The following is a 19,816-nucleotide window of genomic DNA, read 5'->3' as shown; positions in this document are numbered from 1 at the left end:
TACTAGGACAACCGAAGGAAAAAGACCAGCGATAATAAAACAAACGCACTTCGCCCCCCGATGACGTGGAGTTGGCAAGTAGAGGACGGAAAGGAATGTGTCCCAGTTGCTCGAGAAAGGCACAATCATCGATTTTCCTGTCGGCTAATGGGAAGAGGTTAATTTTTAAACATTGACATAGACTTGCCTCGCTTGCTTTTTCCCGAAACACGGCACGAAAAGTGGTTTAATCACTTTTCATGAAGTGGCCGCAAATTTATTAGCCCTCTGATCAGCAAACGAGTATCTGTGTGTGTGCCATCTTCGCGGGCAGTGGCTTGATACTTTCGCTGGCCGACGGGAAGTTCGACTGTTGTATCTTGACGTGAAGCGAACAACAACATTCCCGGCCGCCAACTACTAAGCGATAAGTGATTATACAACTCACCGGCCCATCGTCGAATCAGTATTTTGACTTTGGTACAGCTTTATTACTCTTCGCGGGGAATGTTTCTTTCAAGATAAAACAACCAACCGGCGAAGCAGGAGCTTACGTTCATAAATCTATTGGATAAAACTGTTACTGTAGTATTATAACTTTGAATATAAGCGGTAGCGACCTGAGGTAAGAAATCAGGTCATCAAAAGAAATTGAAAACAACGAAAGTAAAATCTTACATTTGTCGAATATTTTCTACAAAACTGTATCATTCTACTGCTAGTTTGGTTTGCTTACATTTTCTTGTTGTTATTTTGGTTGACAGTATTTATAAAAATTAATTTAATATTTGTTCGAGCTTAAAATAATTTGTCGAGTTTAAAATAAGTGCGCTATCAAAATGACTTAATAATTTAAAATTGTGTTGAAATAATTTGTCTATAAACTTCATATGAAAAATCTTAAAAGCAATTTGCTGTGCTACCTATAGTCTACTCGCAATATCTTGAATTACTCAAAGTTTACTCTATCGAACCCTTTTCAGCGTGCATACAGGAAGTGCACAAGTTATTTCAAATTAAAGCAGTATAATATTCCAAAAAGGTTTGATGAATGAATGTAGAACAGTGATTAACTTTTTCTAAAGTTTTTAACATATTTATTTATAGCCTTTTATTTTTAATCTACGAACAGTAACTATAATAGCCTGTACATCGCATACTCTACGTGTGAAATAAACCGGTCGTGATTCAATTTTGAACTCCTAAAATTCAATATGGCGTAAATTCATGGCTGGCATTCATCGTTGGCAAATAAGATTTATGCGCCGGTACGAATGGCATCCGCTCCGGGTGATCCAATTTTGGCCGAAACATTCTTTCCACCATTTTGGATGGAGAATGGAAACGACTTCATTTGAAACGCCAACCTAAAAATATACCCCCAGGCAGCACCGGACGAGAACATGCGATCATCATCACCCGTAAAGGTGGAACACTTTTCGTCCCTCCTCGAATGGCGCCAATTTAGTCACCGACGCTCCAATAAACCTCCGATCGTGCAGGAAGCCTGTCATCGGTGCGAGAATCAGTAAGTATGCGCTGTTATTAAACCGACCTAAGCAAAGCCTCGGATATGAAAAAGGAAAGAAATGATTTCCAACAAAAAATACCATCTTTGATGGTGATCATAGAAGGCATCGTCGCACACATTCGCACATTTCACAAATGTCCCCAAAATGAAGCCCCACGGAAAATGGCTTCCCTCAAGACGGAATGGCTTCGACCAAAACGAAACGACCTCTACAATAAGGCATGGAAAAGAAGACGCCGGGTTCGGGAAAACGGTTGCCATGCCGAAACCCAATTGGAAACTTTATGTAACTCTTATCGTTCCGTCCACGGGTCGCCATAAAAACGAGCTAGAAGAAAAACTCGCCTTCGTTATCGCACCCGGAATGGAACGACTTTTCCCGGAAAAACGCTAAGGGCTGAGCACATGGGTGAGAACAAGAGTGTGTAGGTAGGAAACGGTGGGCATTTGACTTCTCCAATGAACCTTCTACTTTCTCTCCGCTAGGACCTCCAGCAATTCCTCCCTCCCGCCCGAGGGCCGGAAAAGCACCGAGTGAGGTGTATCTATCGAGTGGAGTATTTCCGTTCGGCAGTTTTCCTAAAGTGTCTTCTACACTCTCCCTTTTTCCTTTCCGGGTCCAACTTCTCATTCCTCACGAGCGCGAGGGACTTCCAACTGGCCGAGTACAAGTAGAATAGAAAATAATTCACATACTTCTCCCGGTGTCCTAAAAGGGAAGTAGCTCCTGGAACGGTGGTAGAGGGGAAAACACACACAAAAAAGGCATCAGAAACGAACCTCCACTCGTCATCCACTCCCTTAAGCGTTCATACACACACACACACACAACTAGTCCTCCCTGGTGAAGTTTGTCAGTATGTACCAGCCAGACTTCGTCCGCCAACGCTTGGAATATCCCCTAAAGTGAACAACAAGAACAAGAATGGACACAAAAACAGCCACTCTCGGAGTTGAAACATCGGAATAAGAAAAAAACCCGAACACTACGTTGTATAGCGCGATGTACATAAAAGTGGATAGAGAAAAACTCCTGCCGAGTGCGCTAAGTGAGTAAGTGGTGCTGAAAAGCGGCCGTGAAAACGAGCACACGGCATCGTGCACCACAGTCTACCTTTCGGTGAAAGATGGCGCACGCGGGGTTTAGGGCGAGACAGAGTGAGATAGAGAGTGAACGAGCAAACGGCAGAAGAAGTGTAAAAAATATTATGTCTTTTCTCAATGGAACTCGCGTGGTAGTAGTCTGGCTGGTGGTAGTAGTACGCAGTATGGGTTCGAGTTTTTAACACGGATAGCTTACCGTTTCGCGGAGTACGAGTTCATATTTAGTAGCACACACAGTTCATTTTATGGCGTGAGCGAGCCGACACCAGTTTCACTCACTTGCGTGAGAAGGAGACGGCACTTGCGGCAACACGCGGCACACGCGTGGTTCGATGTCCTTGAGCTACCGGTTCGGCGACATTCAAAGCGTCGACCCGTTCTCAATCGGTTATTACCGTTGCTGCTGGCCAATCAGCGTGTGTTTGATCCTGGTTCGCCATCTTATTGCATAGGGCGTGGTATGCTGCGTCGCTGCTGCGTGTATTATGCGCGAGTGGTGGTGGGGGTCGGTGAAACCTGCGCACATTGGACGTACCGTTTAGCGTCCACGGGACAATTTCGAGGACGAGCCAGAGCGCGATCTTCAGTACTATTCAGGTATCAGCTGTGACAGGACGTGATTGCTGCGCGTTCGTTCTCGCTTCGCTAACAACTCACGGGATTCCGCGGCGCGGTGTAAGTGATTTTCCTTTCCTCTTTTCGCGTACGTGTAATCTTGTGTGTGTATGCGCGCGTGAGTGTGTGTGTGTGTGTCGATATACCGTGTGCCACGAGTGTCCCTGTTTCCAGTGCGGAGGAGTGATCTGTTGCCGTTTGCAATTTAATTAGCTCCGTTGCGTCTCGATGGGAAACGAAGTCAAACGTCAATACTGTGGGTGCGACAAAGCAACCGACGACGGTGTGTTAGTACGAATTATTACGCTTTGCCGTTAACTCCGCTTAAACGATCCGAGGAAGAGCTTCGTATATTTTCGCTTCGCAATGAGCAGTTCGAATCGAGCTTCAAGCAGCTGGAAAACAAGTGAACCAAATCCGAAAAATCCCAGTTGTGCGATTGTCAATCTGAGTGAGCGTGTTTGTATCGAGGTGTCAGTGGAATAGATTCAAGTGTGCCATATCAAACAACCCTTGAGACGAAGTGTGATAGGAAAACGCAGATTAGAAGCTACCGGGGATCGAAGAAAAACGAAAGAAAATATCCGTGTTTTACGACCAGTTCAAACTGTAACTTACACATTGCCCAGCAGTTAATAAATGACCACAGGCGGTACAGCACGGACCAGCATCTCAACGCACCCATATGATGGATAATCCAAGTTATGGATCCGCACACATGTCCTCGCCAGCGCTGGTAGTTTTCTCGCAAGCCACGAATGGATTAAGCGACGCACTGAGAATACAGCGACCATTTCACTCTCAGGTAGGTTTTACACTTTTTGAATTCGTGGGACACTAACTGATAAATAAGAAAGGGACACTTGGATCTAAAATGTCTAACATTTGACAGTGAATTCCGTTATGGTGTTCCCGTTGCTAGCTTCTCAACCCTTTGCAAGTGTTCTTTTTTCTTGAAGTCTTGAAGTTTTTGCTAAGAGTAGCAGATTTGTAGTGTAGCTACTTTAATTTTACTATTACTGCGATTTTTCTGTGGTATTTTAATTACTGTTAGTTTTACATACAATGGTCTTTTTAATGCTGGTTGGATTCAACGCATTTCATCATGTTGTTGGTGGACTGATTTGCCAAAATACATATTTTTTTCTAGTTCCTAAACTTTGCTATTAGTTAACACAACATTTATAATAGCCTATAACGTTACTTTTTTGCCGTTGAGTAACAAATTCTTGCCTATTTCTTATGTGAATTCTCGAAGAGTACTGGTAAATGTACTAGGAAACCTACGAAGAAGAACTATAACGAACTAGCACTAATTAGAACACGAAAAATAGTCTGGATCTAGCTCTTGTTCACCAGAAAAAACTAGGCACGAAGGTGCGTCCTTTTATACTTCTAAAGGCATGATGAGTTGTTTCTGAAAGCACCGTTTACATAAGATCAGTTATTGTATGTTTTAAGATCATTATTATTTCATTAACAATTACCATTGCATTGACGTGCCTTGCAATAGAGAACGTTACTACCTGAAACTTCAACAAAATTGAATAGGCTTAGTAAAAGCTACTTTGCAACGAATAAATCTCTAGTTCAAAATAAATGGTTTATAAGTTACACCTTTTCCTGTTACTAATAAAATAAACAAAGGTAATGCTGACACAGTAGCTTATAAAGCCTGTCTAAGTTCTTTAAACATGCGATAATTAAATTACTATTTTTCTATTTTGATCAAAGACATCTTTCAGTCAATGCAGTTCAAAAAAAAAAAATCCAAATACTTGCAATTTGAAAAAAAAGTTATTATGATGTGCAATGTTGAATTTCGTATTAATTAGTATTTCCATCTTGAATACATAAAAAATATTTTATAAAAATAGTACAACAAAATGTTTTAAAATGTTTGGTTTTCTACACCAGGTATATTTTCTCAGATCAGATGTTCTTTTACCTTAAAAGCAAAATAAATCGGTTTGGGATACTACAAATTTTTATCAAAGATGTCAATTTTATTTTATTCATAAACATAAAAACTGAAGAATCCAAAGAAATGTATTTATTTAAAAAATCGCAGAAATATTGCAATGTACGGCTGCAAAAAATGCAAAATGTATAGCTAGTAATATAATTTAAAGGCATAAATACCCTTAAAATATCATTTGTTATGCATTAATCAAACAATATTGAGAATGCTAATGAAGAAAGATAAACAGTTTAAATAATGAAACAAATTCAATATTTGCAGCTTCCCGACGCCAAGGAATTGCACCACCTCTCACTCATGAGCGGCTACGGTGCCCACCTCCTGCACGGCTTCCAGCCACACTTCCTGCATCCTCTCAATCCGGCCGTCTCGACCGCCAGCGGTAGTAGCCCATTCGGTGGCGGCGGGGCATTTGTGAAGCCGTTCCCGTCCAACCTGCCCCTGCCTTCGGCCTTCGCCCCACCGAAGTGTTTGGGCTTCGGCATCGATCAAGTAAGTTCCCGCGGAATCCTCCAACCTTACGCAACCGTGCGCCTCAATGATCATAGAACATTTTCTCGAAGGGACTTCTGTTCGGGTCGTCCGGGTCGGGTTCCGAATCCTTCCGGACGGACTCGTCCAGTCCGGCCTGTACCTCGCTGTCCCCGCCCGCCAAGGACGAGTCGCTCGAGGGCCAGACGAGCGAGGAAGGCGACCGCGACCGCGACCGTATCTGCAGCCCCGAGCGCAGCCCGGAAACGCCCGGATTCCGACGTGAGTAAAACGTTGCTTTTCCTTCGCTTTTTCAGCACACTTTTTCCAAAGCCTCCAGAAGAGCCAGGTTCTGGAGGTCCCGGAAGTAGGGTCGGATCGCTTAAGCAACCCGGCGGCAAAGAAGCGCCGAAACAAGAAAACACCCACTAAGCCCGGTTTGACGTGAAAATTAATTTTTATTATCATTGCCGAAGCGTGCCAGCTTTCAGCGGCCATCGGTTAGCACATTTCTCATCCCAAACGTCCCTTTGTTGCATTGTCCGGTGTGTTCGTTGGGCGCTGGAAGCCTCAACGCCACCGCACAGGACGCGGAAATGCGTAACCCGATCTTTTCTTTCCGCTGCCTACACCAACGTCTTAGCGGCACCGCAATGCCCAGTCAAAGGGGGCAACCAGCGTTCCGTAGGTTATTATTCTCCTAAACTCAAATTACGAGCGGCACTTAGCGGCCGGAGTTCGTGCAAGAGGAAGTGCTAAGTCCTTTCGGGTTTATTTACGAGCGGAAAGTCGGGAAGGGCTTGAGGGTGATAATGTTTTTCCGTCGTAAAGCTGTTAAACAATCAGTGCTGCCTGCGGGCTATAGGATACCACTTCAAAGGGAAGGTTCGATTTGAATAATATCTTCAATGCGAAATTCTTGCACTGGAAAGTTTTTCATTTACGATCAATTTCTTCAGCTTATAAAACCAAAACTTCAGGTACAGTCATTTGAACTATGCACAGATCAATTATATTCTATTTGGCGAAGCAACTATTTATTGTAAACAAGATTTATCAAGTGAAATTTTCAAATAAGAGAATTTCAAAAAAAATAAAAATTAAATTTTCGGGATGAAATTGCTAAACAAAAATATAAATTCCTTGTACTAAGCATGATGAAAAACTTCAAGGAAAGGTTAGCGCAAATTTTCTGGAGAGGATCAGTTGTAAAAGATGGTAACAGCCAGATAGCTTTATTTTTTAATCAGTAGTAATACAGACAAATATGGATGTGCAGATAGGAAAATAATTTGTATAAAAAAGCTACTGATGAAAACAGGACAAGGATAAAATCAAAACACTTTTACGTAATTTTTAGTCGTGTGGTTTTTTTGATTCAGAAGAACCAAATTTTTTTTTGTGTTCGATATCTGCAAACTTCTTCAGTGTAACAAGAATAGATTTTGGTTTTGTTTTATCTTCTTTCAGTAGATCTTTATACTACTTAAACTTGGTTGGAAGTTTGGTTGAAAACCCTGCACATAGAGAAGAAAATTTCAATAGTTGCAAGCTAGAGAATATCCATCTTGGAAATATTGTTAGAATATCAGTTTTCGAACTACGTTTAGAAATCAAATGATTAATATGGTTTAAAAGAAATACTCAATTGAATTTTACGATATTTTGCTCACGGAAAATATGAAAACAGCTGGGGTGTCTAAGTTACACTATTGACCAAAGTCTCCAGCAAGAACAAATCAACCCAAACATCAATTTAACATCTTGTTTCCAACCTTCACTCAGCTTTCCTTCAACGTCTCCCGGAAAACCTTACGAACATGCTTCACTAATAGGTTTGACTAATTTTCACTTCACATTTCATTCGCCTCAACAAACCTTACCCTTCACCTCAAACTAAGCCACTTAACTCCAGTGGCCTCGGGGTTTTGTTTGTTTTGATTCGCTTCGGAAAAACAATACCTCATAATAACCTTTTCATCGCCTCATGACACGGTTCGTAATGGATACTTGTAAAGCACGGGGAGGAGAAGAATTTTCCTAAGAATTTCCACCACAAACATATACACAAATACGTAAACCATCTGAGTGTGCACTGTTGAGGAATTTCCGGGACCTTTTGCTCTATTTCTGCTTTTTTCCACTTGTAACGTTTTGTTGTAAGAAGGATGTACACCGAAGCAAAAGATTGCCATTAAACGTTTCAACAAAGGGACTTTTCCCGTATTGTCTTTCCATCGTCTTGCATAAGTTTATTTTTAGGACTGTTTGAGAACGGAAAAAAAGGAAACTTGTTCGAGGTTATGGAAAATCAAGCACACACGCGCCTCGTCATCTCGTCAGCGAGCATTTTCCTATCGTTGGCTCTTCGTGGAAAACGCTAATGTTGGGTGGGTGGCGGTTGCACAAAGAAGACAAAGTTGACGTGTAAACAAAATACTCTGAGAAGTGGCCCAGCTTCCCTCGGTCGGAGTGGAAATGTTAATCGTTTCGGATCCATGGACACGGCTCACACGACGGAGCGCACGAGTTTTTCCTGCCGTATGGTACCATTTGTCTTCGGCGGAACAATTAAATTATCGACGAGTGATCTATTCGGGTGAATTTTATGGTTTACCCGTTTCCCTGCCAGTCAAGATTCGGATGTCTTAAACATCCGTAATGATCGTTTAACGGGTTGAATTATGACTCCCCGTGCCACTCCGCCGACCGGCTGTCGGAACTGAATTCTTCTGGCGGGATTGTAAGAGATGGACCTTTGGCATCATTTCTTTCATTTCCTTGTTTCTTTCCTTCTTTCTACCTCATTACCCATCCAACGTCGACCCGGGGAAAATGGTTCCGCGAGACCACAAATGAGCCTGGGGCCGATAAATTTTCCATCCAAATACCGCACGAGCTGCGGACAAATTCCTTTTAGCCCCGCTGTGTTTTCCCTCCCAGCCAACCGCATGCTAGCGGTGGCCGGGTGTGTGGAAAATCTTAAAAATCCATTAGGTGAGTTATGTGATTCCAAACAGCTCGCTTTTCCAACCCGCTCAAGGTTCAAGGAAATACCAGGACGCAATAAGGAACATTTGTTAAACTCGGAACATTTAAGGAACTTGCATCGGGCAAATTGTTGGTAATTTTACCTAATTTTTCACTCACATTAATCAATGTTAAATTTTGACTCTTAAACACCTTAAACACCTGATCAGCTCTTCCCATAAAAATAAATATATTTTGTTTTATCACACCTACAAATACCTATTTACAATTGCAATATTTTGGTATTTTTGGAATGTTTTGTCTGGTGCAACGGTTTGATAAAGAAACAGATTGGTAATCCCAGAAGAAAATAAAACACGATAAAGATTCCAAACAAGCAAACTGCAAGAGTGCTGAATAAAGTTTTTAAATATCAATACTCCACACTTAGTTTAATTTAGATATTGTTCAAGATTACAATAAGTACTTTTAAAAGTACTTTTTTAAAGTACTTCTATACTTTTAATTTAGAAGATGGTGAAGGGAGAATGCACAATGCATAAATTGATAAAAAATTAAATTTACACCTTCGTCCCAATACAATCTTGCTAGAAAATACTCACTTATTTCCTTCAACCACAACTTCCGTTTCACCTTTGCGATTCATTTTATCAAACGTTTGGGGAGATTTTCATTTCAAACCGTCCAAATTCTTCGACCGACGACGAGTACGACGACGACGACAGTCGGTAGTAATAAAATGTTCAATTCAACAAACAGACAACTTGACGACACTTTGCCCTCTCCCTATCCTGAGCCTCACTTCTCTTTCTACCCTTCAACCGATGGGGTTTCGCAAATATCAATCGTGTTTTCCGTTTAACACGTTTTCCCAACGGCGTGGGGGAATATCCTGCAAATTGGTGTGAAAATCAGTTGCGTGGGGACCGTTTTCCCGTGAGTTAGTGAGGAGAAAAGTTGTGGAAATAGAGGAGGGAGCAACTTGACAAAATTACAAATTCATCCCAGTTCCGCGAGTAGAAGCCTGACTCACTGGAGGGTAACGTGATTACCCCCGAAAAACCCCAAGCAAAGTGACTTCTTCTGCCACTCGAAGTGACGGTCGTGTGTGTGTGCGAATGCTCCTGTGGGAGTACATTTCCTCCTGCGTTCGAGTGATTTCCTGCAATCAAACATATTTTGCCTTTCCTCGTCACGTTTTGCCACGTGCGTCACGAAGTTGTCGTTGCGATATGGAACATTAGGCCGAACGGTAAAACGGGTGCGTTCAACCACAACCTATTTGCAGGTTTTCTGGTCAGCCGGACGGTTCTGGTCGTTGTGTCCTGACGTGTGTAGACGCTTGAGCCAGCATCTCTTCGATCACCTAGTTTGGGCTCGTTATCTCTCTTGGTGATGATGATACGATTATGATCGCAATAAATACAACGTTCCATCGAGAACCCGAGTACGAAACCATCGCATTATCATACCGGCGGACATTAGCAGCATAACCGACACCAACCTTGTACGGTTCCGCACAAATCTGGCCCCAAGTGTAATTGGTAGTTGTTTTAATGGCTACCAATTTGCTGCTGATTAAATTAGAAAATTATTTCTGCAACATTCGGCCACTGTAACGATGGGTGGCGTAAGGTACAAGTTAGACAATGTTCAAACCAGCTCCACTTTGGTCATATGATGCGGACCGTTAAGTTTGTGAATTGGTTGTCCGAACGTGCGTTCAAATGAGACGTGAAATGAGTTACTATAGCGTTATTCTAACAGCATGATTTGTTAGCGCTGTTCTCAGGCATGAAACGTTTAAAAGCAGTTTAGCACGAGACCATTTAGTTTTCTCATTATCCTAACCCTTTCGGTGTGCTTTAAGCGATAGATATTATTTTCACTCATTTCATCTTTGCGATAATATTATGCTTTCCAAGCTGCCCTTGCATACGGTGAGGTCTGATTTATTTTGGGAAAATATTTGCTCGCTACCGCCAAAAACCGCCGCACTTTGATGTCGACCGGTTCCAAGGCTACAATATTGTTGCACCGAGGGTCTGTTGAAGGTTCGAAGAGAGCGAGCGAAAGATAAATCCAAACAGTTTCATACATCAACACACAGCGGCACTTACATGCGGCTTATGGAAGCTAATTAAAATAAGCAAAGTCTCCTTACGTGAATTTGTGCCTTTTTTGTCTGTTTAGGAAGCACTTCTCGGGAGGATTACATTACGCCACCGAATGGGAGTTTTGGGGAAGAATAGAACATCAGTGAAAGATCACAAAGGCAACTCGGAGGGATATACCATACTCCAAAAACAAAGTGGATTCATTGCCCCCGCACGCACGGACACGGCAACACAATCACTTACCGACTGCAAAAGACGATCGGAGATCGTAAACATAAACACTGCCAGCGTTTGTCCGCGGTCCATGCGGAGATCGCATGCCTCAGAGAGAACTGCGCCACCATATGGTTGCAGCTGGAAATTCCATTCCATCGTTGTTGAACGGGATCCGCGAAGCGATCGGTTACTGTTCAGTTGCCATACGAAACTAAAGAGGAAGAAGCGGACGAAACAAACGTAAACCTAGCTGTGCACTAACTCTGCGCCGAACAACAATTGCTGCCGCCAAGTTGCTTCCGTCGACTGGTCGGACAAGTATATGAAATTTTGTTATGATAAACTCACTTGCACTCGCAATCGATAGGCGCGAGATGGTCGTCGGTGCTCATAATCGTGAATCTTTTTTATAGAATCAAAAACGTAGTTGAGATACACTGGCAAACTTTTCACTTTTAAATAGCGATATTTCAATTAGGTGACGAAATTTAATGTTTTTTCTTGTTTATTTTTCTAACCAGTTGGTATAAAGCCCGGTTACACGGGCTGATATTCTAGACAGGATTTCCATGTAAATCTAGAGCACTTAATGCAATGGATAATGCCCTGTTTTATAAAACGGTTGGAAGATTCATTCGCTCTATAAAAACTGTAAGAAGCTCGAAAAAGCTCGGTTATTGTGACATAATATTGGCTCCATGGCTGGCTTTTAACGTGATCATGACCGAAGGATAGTGAACGAATCTTGCTTGGTACCTATATAATATGATCTAGCTTAGTGTCAATGGATCGAGCGAATCAATCTAGCTTAGTCTCTTGATTATTGGGTCAAAAAGAAAAACTAAACAGGCTAAAACATTCATAACTATCAACAGACTAAATACCAGCCGGGGACAATACTATTCATTTGAGGAACATCAGTAATTGACTAATCTTTTAACAACTTTTCCAGATTTTCGATACCTATTGAAATATAAATTCTGTTCTTTTTGCATACTCCCGAAATCTAAATATCTCTTCTCTGATGTATTTGCCGCACAATTACAACAAATAATTAGCATTGCACGTCTTACATCTTGCGCGATTGGAAGTATTTCTTCTGCGGTATTGTTGAGTGCCTATGGCCCAGCGCTAGCGCGAGGATCCCGCAGGTGTGGGATCGAATCTCGAGTCTGGCATCCGCCGGTATTACTAACGGCTGACCACCGATCTTATAATATTCCGTCTTTCCGTCACAGTAACTCTCTTTGGAGAGACCCCTTGTCCCCCTTGAAAAAAAATGGTTTTGAGTGTAGTTCCTTCAATTTTCGAGTGAATCGTCTTTGAAGATTTCATTATTGCTGCACCGACAAGTAGAAAAGTAAGATTATAATGTTTTTTTTTTCGGTATACACTTTACGTCCTTTTTCGCGAATGATACCTGCTAACTCAAGATCAATGTTCTCAATATTCAATCTTTCCTAACGAACGTTTAAAAATCATTGATCTGATAGAATTCTTTTCTTTTGTGAAAGTGCATCAGGTTCCTCATGTGTAATTTTTTGTTCGATATTCATGTATAAGCATTTCAAATTGTTTGGGAGCATTTCATTTTCTTAAGCTTTATTCGTTCTGCTACCAATATTCCAAAAGTTAATGATCGCAATAGAAACGATAAGGAACAATACCTTCAATCTTTGCAAAATTAGCTCAACTAAAACTTTATCTATTCCTCATAAAAATTGTTTTCACCTTCAGTTAAGTTTTATTTTTCCAACTATTTTGAGAAAGAAACCCATTTAATATAATAATTTAATACGTTGTAACAAATCATTAGAAAACAGTCAATATTCTCTTTTGCTATTGTCCTCATGAACATAACAGCGAACATATTTTCTCATGTTGTAAACTGTCAACGATCAATTCGGTCACTTTCTAACTGTTGCAATGAATTCTTTGACAAAATTACTGTACACATAAAAGTGTACGAATTATTTTATGACCCCATCTTGAACACTTTTACGATAGCGCCTTCCATCCGACATCTGGTCTAGTGTGATGCCCCGGAAGCTGCACCAGGAACATCCCATTGACATCCTTTGGACAGGATTCAACTTTCCATTGATAGCATTAGAGGCAAACTTTGAAGGACCCTCGAGCCATAATTCACTTCATGAGAAGTTGCTCCGCTTTAGAAAACGGTACCTCACACGGAAAGTCGTTACCAAGAGTGGACTCCTGTGGGTCTTTACATGTTGAGCCTTTTTTTTCGTCCTGTTTTTTTCTCTCTCTCTTGTGGCACTTATTCGACGCACAGTTACGGAGCGTGTGCTGTGCATGATGTGCATTTCATCATTCATCCCCGAAAAGTGGCCTCGTAAAATCAAAGTCAACCGAACCATCAGCAAACCCTACAACCGCAAACCCTCCCATTGCAATCGGAGGCTACCGTTTTCCCCGGTTCCCTTTTCCCAGTGCTTTCAAGTGGGCCCATCATCCTCCTCATCATCATCGGTGGAAGAAAGCAAGGGACGGCGGTGTTTGCGGCCAGCCGGTTTGGTGGCGGTCCTTGTTGAAAGTCATCGTTATTTATTGAAATTGTAACCTCAAACGATTCGCATGCCGTGCGAGCATAATGAGTGCCAACACGAGCTTACGTGCGGCAGTGTGTATATATGTGTGTGTGTGTAAAAAGGAAAATCAAACGAATAAAGAACAATCGACAAATAGTAACAGTCCAAAGTGACATGATGCTCAATTCATTTGTTTGATCCTTTTGCTGCCACACCGTCACCCTATGCGGCACATGAAACGAAAGCGTCCTACTCGACCTTGCGACGAATGCTCCCTTTTTCCCCTGGTTTCTTTTTCTTTCATCCGGTAGGTGGGAAGCTGCGGCCCAACGGCACATTTCGCCAATGTATCGAGTGAGTTTTAACAATGTCCTAATTGACAAATTACAAGGGGTTGACACCCGTCGTCCGAACGGGACCGTCATCCGTACACAGTGCCGCGCGCCAACAAACACACATACACACACGTTGAACAAGCGTCCCCGCAAACAAGGCAGTACTTCACTTTTGTGTGGCTTTTCCAATTTCAATTAGCACGTAACATGGCATCATAAATAATAAAACCATGCATTCGGTCGCTCGTTGGCATTGCTCTTTTATTTTCGGTTGCATTTTTCCATTTTCCCGGCTGAGTGGCCGGCGACCGCTCGGAGGAACTTGAACCGGTGCCAAACACAAAGGAAACACTAGTAAATGAAGATTTCCCTTGATCTTTCTACCACTCAACCTTAAAGGGGCAACCGGGAATCGAGGGGAGGACAGCTCGTTAATCGAATAAATTTTAAAGTTTACCGGTTTGCGCGCGAGTTCCACGATTAATTGATGGGACGCGCAATGATTGTTGGTTAATGACATAAATTGAAAACTGGCATTTGCATTTTTTAAACTAGCTTATAAAATAAATACTAAGAACATCTTGCTAGAATCGTGAGCAAGAATAAGAAATTGTATACGACAATTTCCCTTTAGTCGTTGGGCGTTTTAATATAAATTAACGATTTCTCAATGATAAAACAGTTGAATTTTCTTGACAATTACCATTTATTCTAAAATTACTTTTTGTTTTTTTACTTTTACTTCACTCTTTTAAAAAAAATTTGAATTTCAAATGTGTACCTTTATATTTCAAATGTTGTCAAAACAATTAACAATCCTGTTTTTAAGAAGATATGTTCCCTCGAACGTTATTTGTGCTAACTTATTTGCTACTTTCGCCAAAGTTGAAGCTAGGAAATCAAAAAGAAGCAATGTTATTAGTTATTGAGAAGTAAGTAATGTTATTAGTTATATGTTATTGAGATCTGAAAGGAAAATCCATAAACCAAATTGGCTTGAAAGACAATTTAGATCTTGAAATGTTTAATCACCTCATTGAAATATCTGCCTTAAAATGATTTTTAAATCAGAGTACGAAATTCTGGAAATTAGCTTTGGTAATTTTATCAGAAACTGCGTGTAAAAAATAATAACGGCACTACTTTTACCAACATTTTATTGCATCTGTGAGCTTCGGTGCGATGATTTTATTCGTTTCTCGTAGCTTAATATCTTTATGTCACACCTTTGAATGTATTTTTACGAAACGAGTGCCTGGAATGGTGTATCTAGCAATAGGGTCTGATTAATGCATTCCACTTGTTAGCTCAACTGCAGCAATCAAATCCAGCGCGTTGTTGGTGCGTCACAAACAGAGCCTTTTAGAACTAAGCGCATGGATGCTGTGAAGCTCGGGTGCCAAATCATCGTTGATCCCACCTAACAACTGATCAAAGCACCGAACAACCCCCGGAGGAAGTCACCACCTAATGGAAACCAGTACCAGCGAGCGATGCTTTTTAATATTTTTATTTACTTTTACGATACCGGAATATGGTTTCCTTTTACGGACCCTTTCAAACCTCGATTTGCTCGAGCTCGACGCAGGTCGGCAAACTTCTGACCGGGGCCTGTTCGCGCGTATGTGTGCGTTTGTGTGTGCTGCATTTTTTATGATAACTTTAATGCAACCCAACGGAAGGCAATCTCTTGGACGGTGATGGACACCGAATGACGCGGCCTAACCTCGGGCATCGACTTAAAGCATACAATGTTGCTGTGAAAGATGTCCACAGCGCAACGGAAGCTTTCTTCTGTTGCACTAAACGGCACTTAATGGTTGGTTTTTTATTGATTCCGGTGCAACGAAGGCGACGCGGTTTGCAGAATGTTTATTATCTGCGCCCACAATGTACCACTTTATTAGAAGTTTATTTTGGTTTCGGTACACCATCAACACCGCAGCCTGTTTTTAAAAGTTGCAAAGTCACTTAAGAAGGCATCAATTATTTTTGCTGGTTTTTCACAAGTCTTACAGTTGTGATGGTTGAAATATTCACTTCACAAATCTACGTTTCACATTTTGAACCGCGAACAAACCACCCAGATATGGTGAGGATTTAAGCTCCAGCGTACGATTTTAATTACTCTACAAAGTTAGTGAAGAGAATCTTGATGCGGCGATCAAAGAGTTGTAGTCTGTGGACACGATACAGAAGCTTCCACCCGATTATGGCAAGCCAAGGTAGGAACGCACGTTGGAGATTTAATCCTTCTGGAGAACGGACCGACGAAAGCGATCGCAAGCGACCTATCGAGACCACAATCACTTCCCACCGTGCCAAAGCATCGAAGCAGCTTCGAATCTCGAAAAGATGACTTGCGGACGCATGAGGATGTTGAAAAATACGAAGAACAGTAGTTAATCTCCCAATGACAGCTAGCGGACAGCCAGTAATCGGCAGTATCGGGTTTGTGCCACCGAAACCCAACCGAGTTTTAGGCCGCTTCGGACGACAAACCAGATGGAATTGTGTCAGATTTCTTTTTCCTTTATTCCTCACGCTTGTCTCCTCTCCGTTCCCTGAGAATTCTCAGCCTGATTAAAATCTTCAAATTTAATCAACTTCAACTGCCAGACCGGGGCGGCAATCCGCCGTAAGCTGCGATCGCCGCGATTCGGTTCCCAAGGAGGGCGGCTTTTCAGCAAAGTGTGAAGTGCGGTTTTTTCGAGCCCAAGCTCGCCCCAGCCTCGATTGTGATGAGCTGCCACATGCCAACGGGCGGGAAGGGGTGCATGCATGGCTGAAGCCGAAGGCTGTTGAAAAATTAACACTTTACCGCTTTTTAACATTTTTGGGTTTTATTTGGCTTTCATCGGCTTCAATAAATGGAACAGAAAATCAACTTCATGCCTTGATGGTTTCGTTTTATGGGAGCTGCTGGAAGAAGCTGTTACGCTCACACTGATTAAGGAACTACAAAAAGTGTGTTGTATCGAGCCGTCGCCAGTAAACAGATGCATCCCTTGGGTAATTGCAATTGAATACGATGCAAAGGGATGATAGGAGAAGGATTTGTCAAAGAATCTTAGAATTGTCAGCTGCGTGCTGATCAAAGAACGCATCTTAAAGTTTGACACATAAAACAATACCTGATCTAGCGCGAAATTTCGGATCGTTGTTTTGGACGCGACAAATAGTTACCCAATGATGACATCGAAGTGCGAGGATCAAGAGAGAGAGGGTTGATTTATTGCGCTTTTATTTATAAATTTCTAGGACGAAATATGTGCCTAGTGGTTGGTGCCAAAACTTGTGTAATACGGTCTAAACTGGACATTACAGTAAAGTACAAACAATACCTATAAAATGGAATAGTAACTTGACGCTTATTATAATAAAGATACAATTTATTGAAAATCAGAAGCAATATACCAAGCCCAATTGATGACTAAATTTTCAGACCGCTTGGTCCAAGCGTCATTGGATCAGATCGTTTGGTCTGAAATTTGATTCTGTTAAATATATTTTCCTTGTTTTGCTTATTTACCATTCAACTCTCAAGTGCTGGAGAAAATCTACATTATATCTTACATTGGGTCAAAAATAACGTACACTTTAGTTTGCTCATTTTTGTGCGTAATATAAGTGAGTTGCAAAAACTTCCGTAAGCTAACAATTTCGTTCTGTTTTTATGAAGCACATTTGCTCTGTCTCAGGTATTATTCACAAATATTCAATTAAGTAATTCGTTTGATCTAATTCTTAAAATTATTTGCTTAAAATATATATAAAACAACTTTCTTCTACCGCTCCTATTAAAAATGTAGTTGCAAAATGTAAATGTTTTCATTTCAATATTAGTTAACATATTTGAGCTAGCGTAGTTTTCCCAATAATATTTACATTTTTATCCAAAAAACGTCTAGCTAAATCTATCAGATTATAACTATCAATCCAGCACGATAAAAAAAACAATAGATAAAATAACCACGATTCCCAAACTTTGCCCTACAACAAGCTAATGCCACTTAACGGTGGATCGAGTTTGCACAATGGAACAATGTAAGTGTGACATCTGCCTTGAATAATTAGAACAAACGTGCGGATGTGCCACCAAGCTCCTCCCTTTTCCCCTACCATGGCATTTAAATTCAATCAGGATGGCTCTTTCGGTGCGGCACAGACTCGTTTGTACCCATTTTTATAATCTTCTACAAACCTTAAAAATTATTTTAATTTATCGAATCCATCAACCAGAACGGAGCCAGCCAAACAAGGGCACTAGGTGGTACGGCAAAAAAGCGAAAAAATGAAGCCGCACGGTCTTCGAGGAAATCGAGGGAAAGCTGGCACGGCCCCCATTCACCAGCATCGACCCGAAGGTGTGAATGATTCAAAGTGCTCGCGCTTACCGAGAGGGACGTAATCAGATCCTGCTGGATCCTTGTCCTACTATCCGTTTTTAATTCCCATTTCCATTTTGGCGGTTTTTGGCCGAAGCGCCTGTCGCGTCGGGAAAAGACGGCGCATTCACGCAACGGAAGCCACTCGGGAGGAGTGTTGGCAGGAATTCTTTTGACAAACCCGACCCGATGCCCACTCCCTTCTGCCTCCAGCAGGAACTGACGGCTTCGGCTTCGGCGATTTATTTGTCGGTAATCCCTAAAACCAACAACAAGGCTACAGGGTGCGAGGTCAAAAAGGAGAAGGGGAATCTCCTGAAAGGACGGTGGCCAGGGGAGGGCGGAACTGAAAGACAAGATAGCAATAAAAAAGTCAACAAGGGCTGGTTGTGCTATTGTTTTTTTTCTTCGCTATACATTCTTTTCTGCCGCTACCGTTTTGTAGCGAAAACCCGCAAATAAAGGACACACTGGATGGACGCGGGCTGGCTGGGCCGAGAAAGGGTGGGGAAAAAGGGACTTCTCAGCTTTTCAATAGCGAAGAGAGAGAAAAATCTCTCCTACAAAGACCGGATAAAAAGGCAGTACGGCCGGAAAGTGGCAAATCTGGAGGACTGTCATGGTTATGTGTTTCCTTTTTTCCCTGTTTTCCTTTCATTCCTTTAACTGTAACGTTACCTTTATGCGTGCTTATCCTCCTTCCTTCCTCGAGGTCCTGTCGTCACAAATGTTCTGACAGCAAGGCAAGGCGAAAGCATAAAAAAATATGCTGAAGAAAACATTAAAGCAAAGCCAGAGGTGCCCATCATTTGTCTCGCGATGACGGGGCCAGGCCAAACTTTGGCCGCCTCATGCGACGGCGGGAAGGGAGACATGAAGCGCACACCCATCCAATAGCATATCATCACCACCACCACCACCAGCCGAAGCCGAGATTTGGCACATCTGGGTCGGGTACAAACAATTTGTAATATTTTAGAAAAATAATATAATCTGGTATTTATCATTGACTGCTACTCGATCAGCGGAGGGTTGAACCATGGTCCGGGGTGTGAATGTGTGTACGTGTAGTTGCTCCCCTCGGCCAATTCCGGATCGAAATCGAGGGGTTGCTGCATCCGTGCCTGGCCACTAACGAGGCTGCGACATGCGGGACGCCGAACTTATGGGTTGCGGGCTAAGAAGTTGTTAAGCCGCTAGGTGTGGCAAAGTTTTCCATACTTCAGTGCAGGCATTAACACGTTCTGCCCTCCTTTTAGCTTTAAATGGCTGTGTGTAATGCATTTGATTGCATTTAACGTTACCTTGTTTTAATAAATTGTAGTTTAATCAATGTAATAGGCAGTGCATTAGGCGCAATCAAACGAGAGAAAACTAAAATGAGTGGGAAGAATAATGACCTACTGACTATGATAATCAATTTAATGAAGATAAAAAAATGTAAAAACTAAAACAAAACAAGATCGGACCAAATTTAGGCAGAAGGTTGTGGTAAAATATTTTTTGAGATAATCAGTTGGAAAACAAAACACACAT

The 19,816-nt window shown here is 41.8% G+C and overlaps 1 protein-coding gene across 1 annotated transcript in view; it reads left to right on the top strand.

Moving 5' to 3' along the window:
* The first annotated feature begins 3,914 nt into the window (after positions 1-3,914).
* Positions 3,915-19,816, top strand: part of LOC131259337 (uncharacterized) — a 35,658-nt gene continuing 19,756 nt past the window's right edge. The window contains exons 1-3 of the mRNA XM_058260802.1: positions 3,915-4,034; positions 5,472-5,702; positions 5,759-5,963. Coding sequence (XP_058116785.1) covers positions 3,915-4,034; positions 5,472-5,702; positions 5,759-5,963 — 556 coding nt within the window. The remainder of the gene's footprint in view (positions 4,035-5,471; positions 5,703-5,758; positions 5,964-19,816) is intronic.

This window comes from Anopheles coustani, chromosome 3, assembly GCF_943734705.1.
Source record: "Anopheles coustani chromosome 3, idAnoCousDA_361_x.2, whole genome shotgun sequence".
NCBI classification, from domain to species: Eukaryota; Metazoa; Arthropoda; class Insecta; order Diptera; family Culicidae; genus Anopheles; species Anopheles coustani.
The sequence above is the reverse complement of the archived record's forward strand: the minus strand, read 5'-3'. Positions and strand labels throughout refer to the sequence as shown.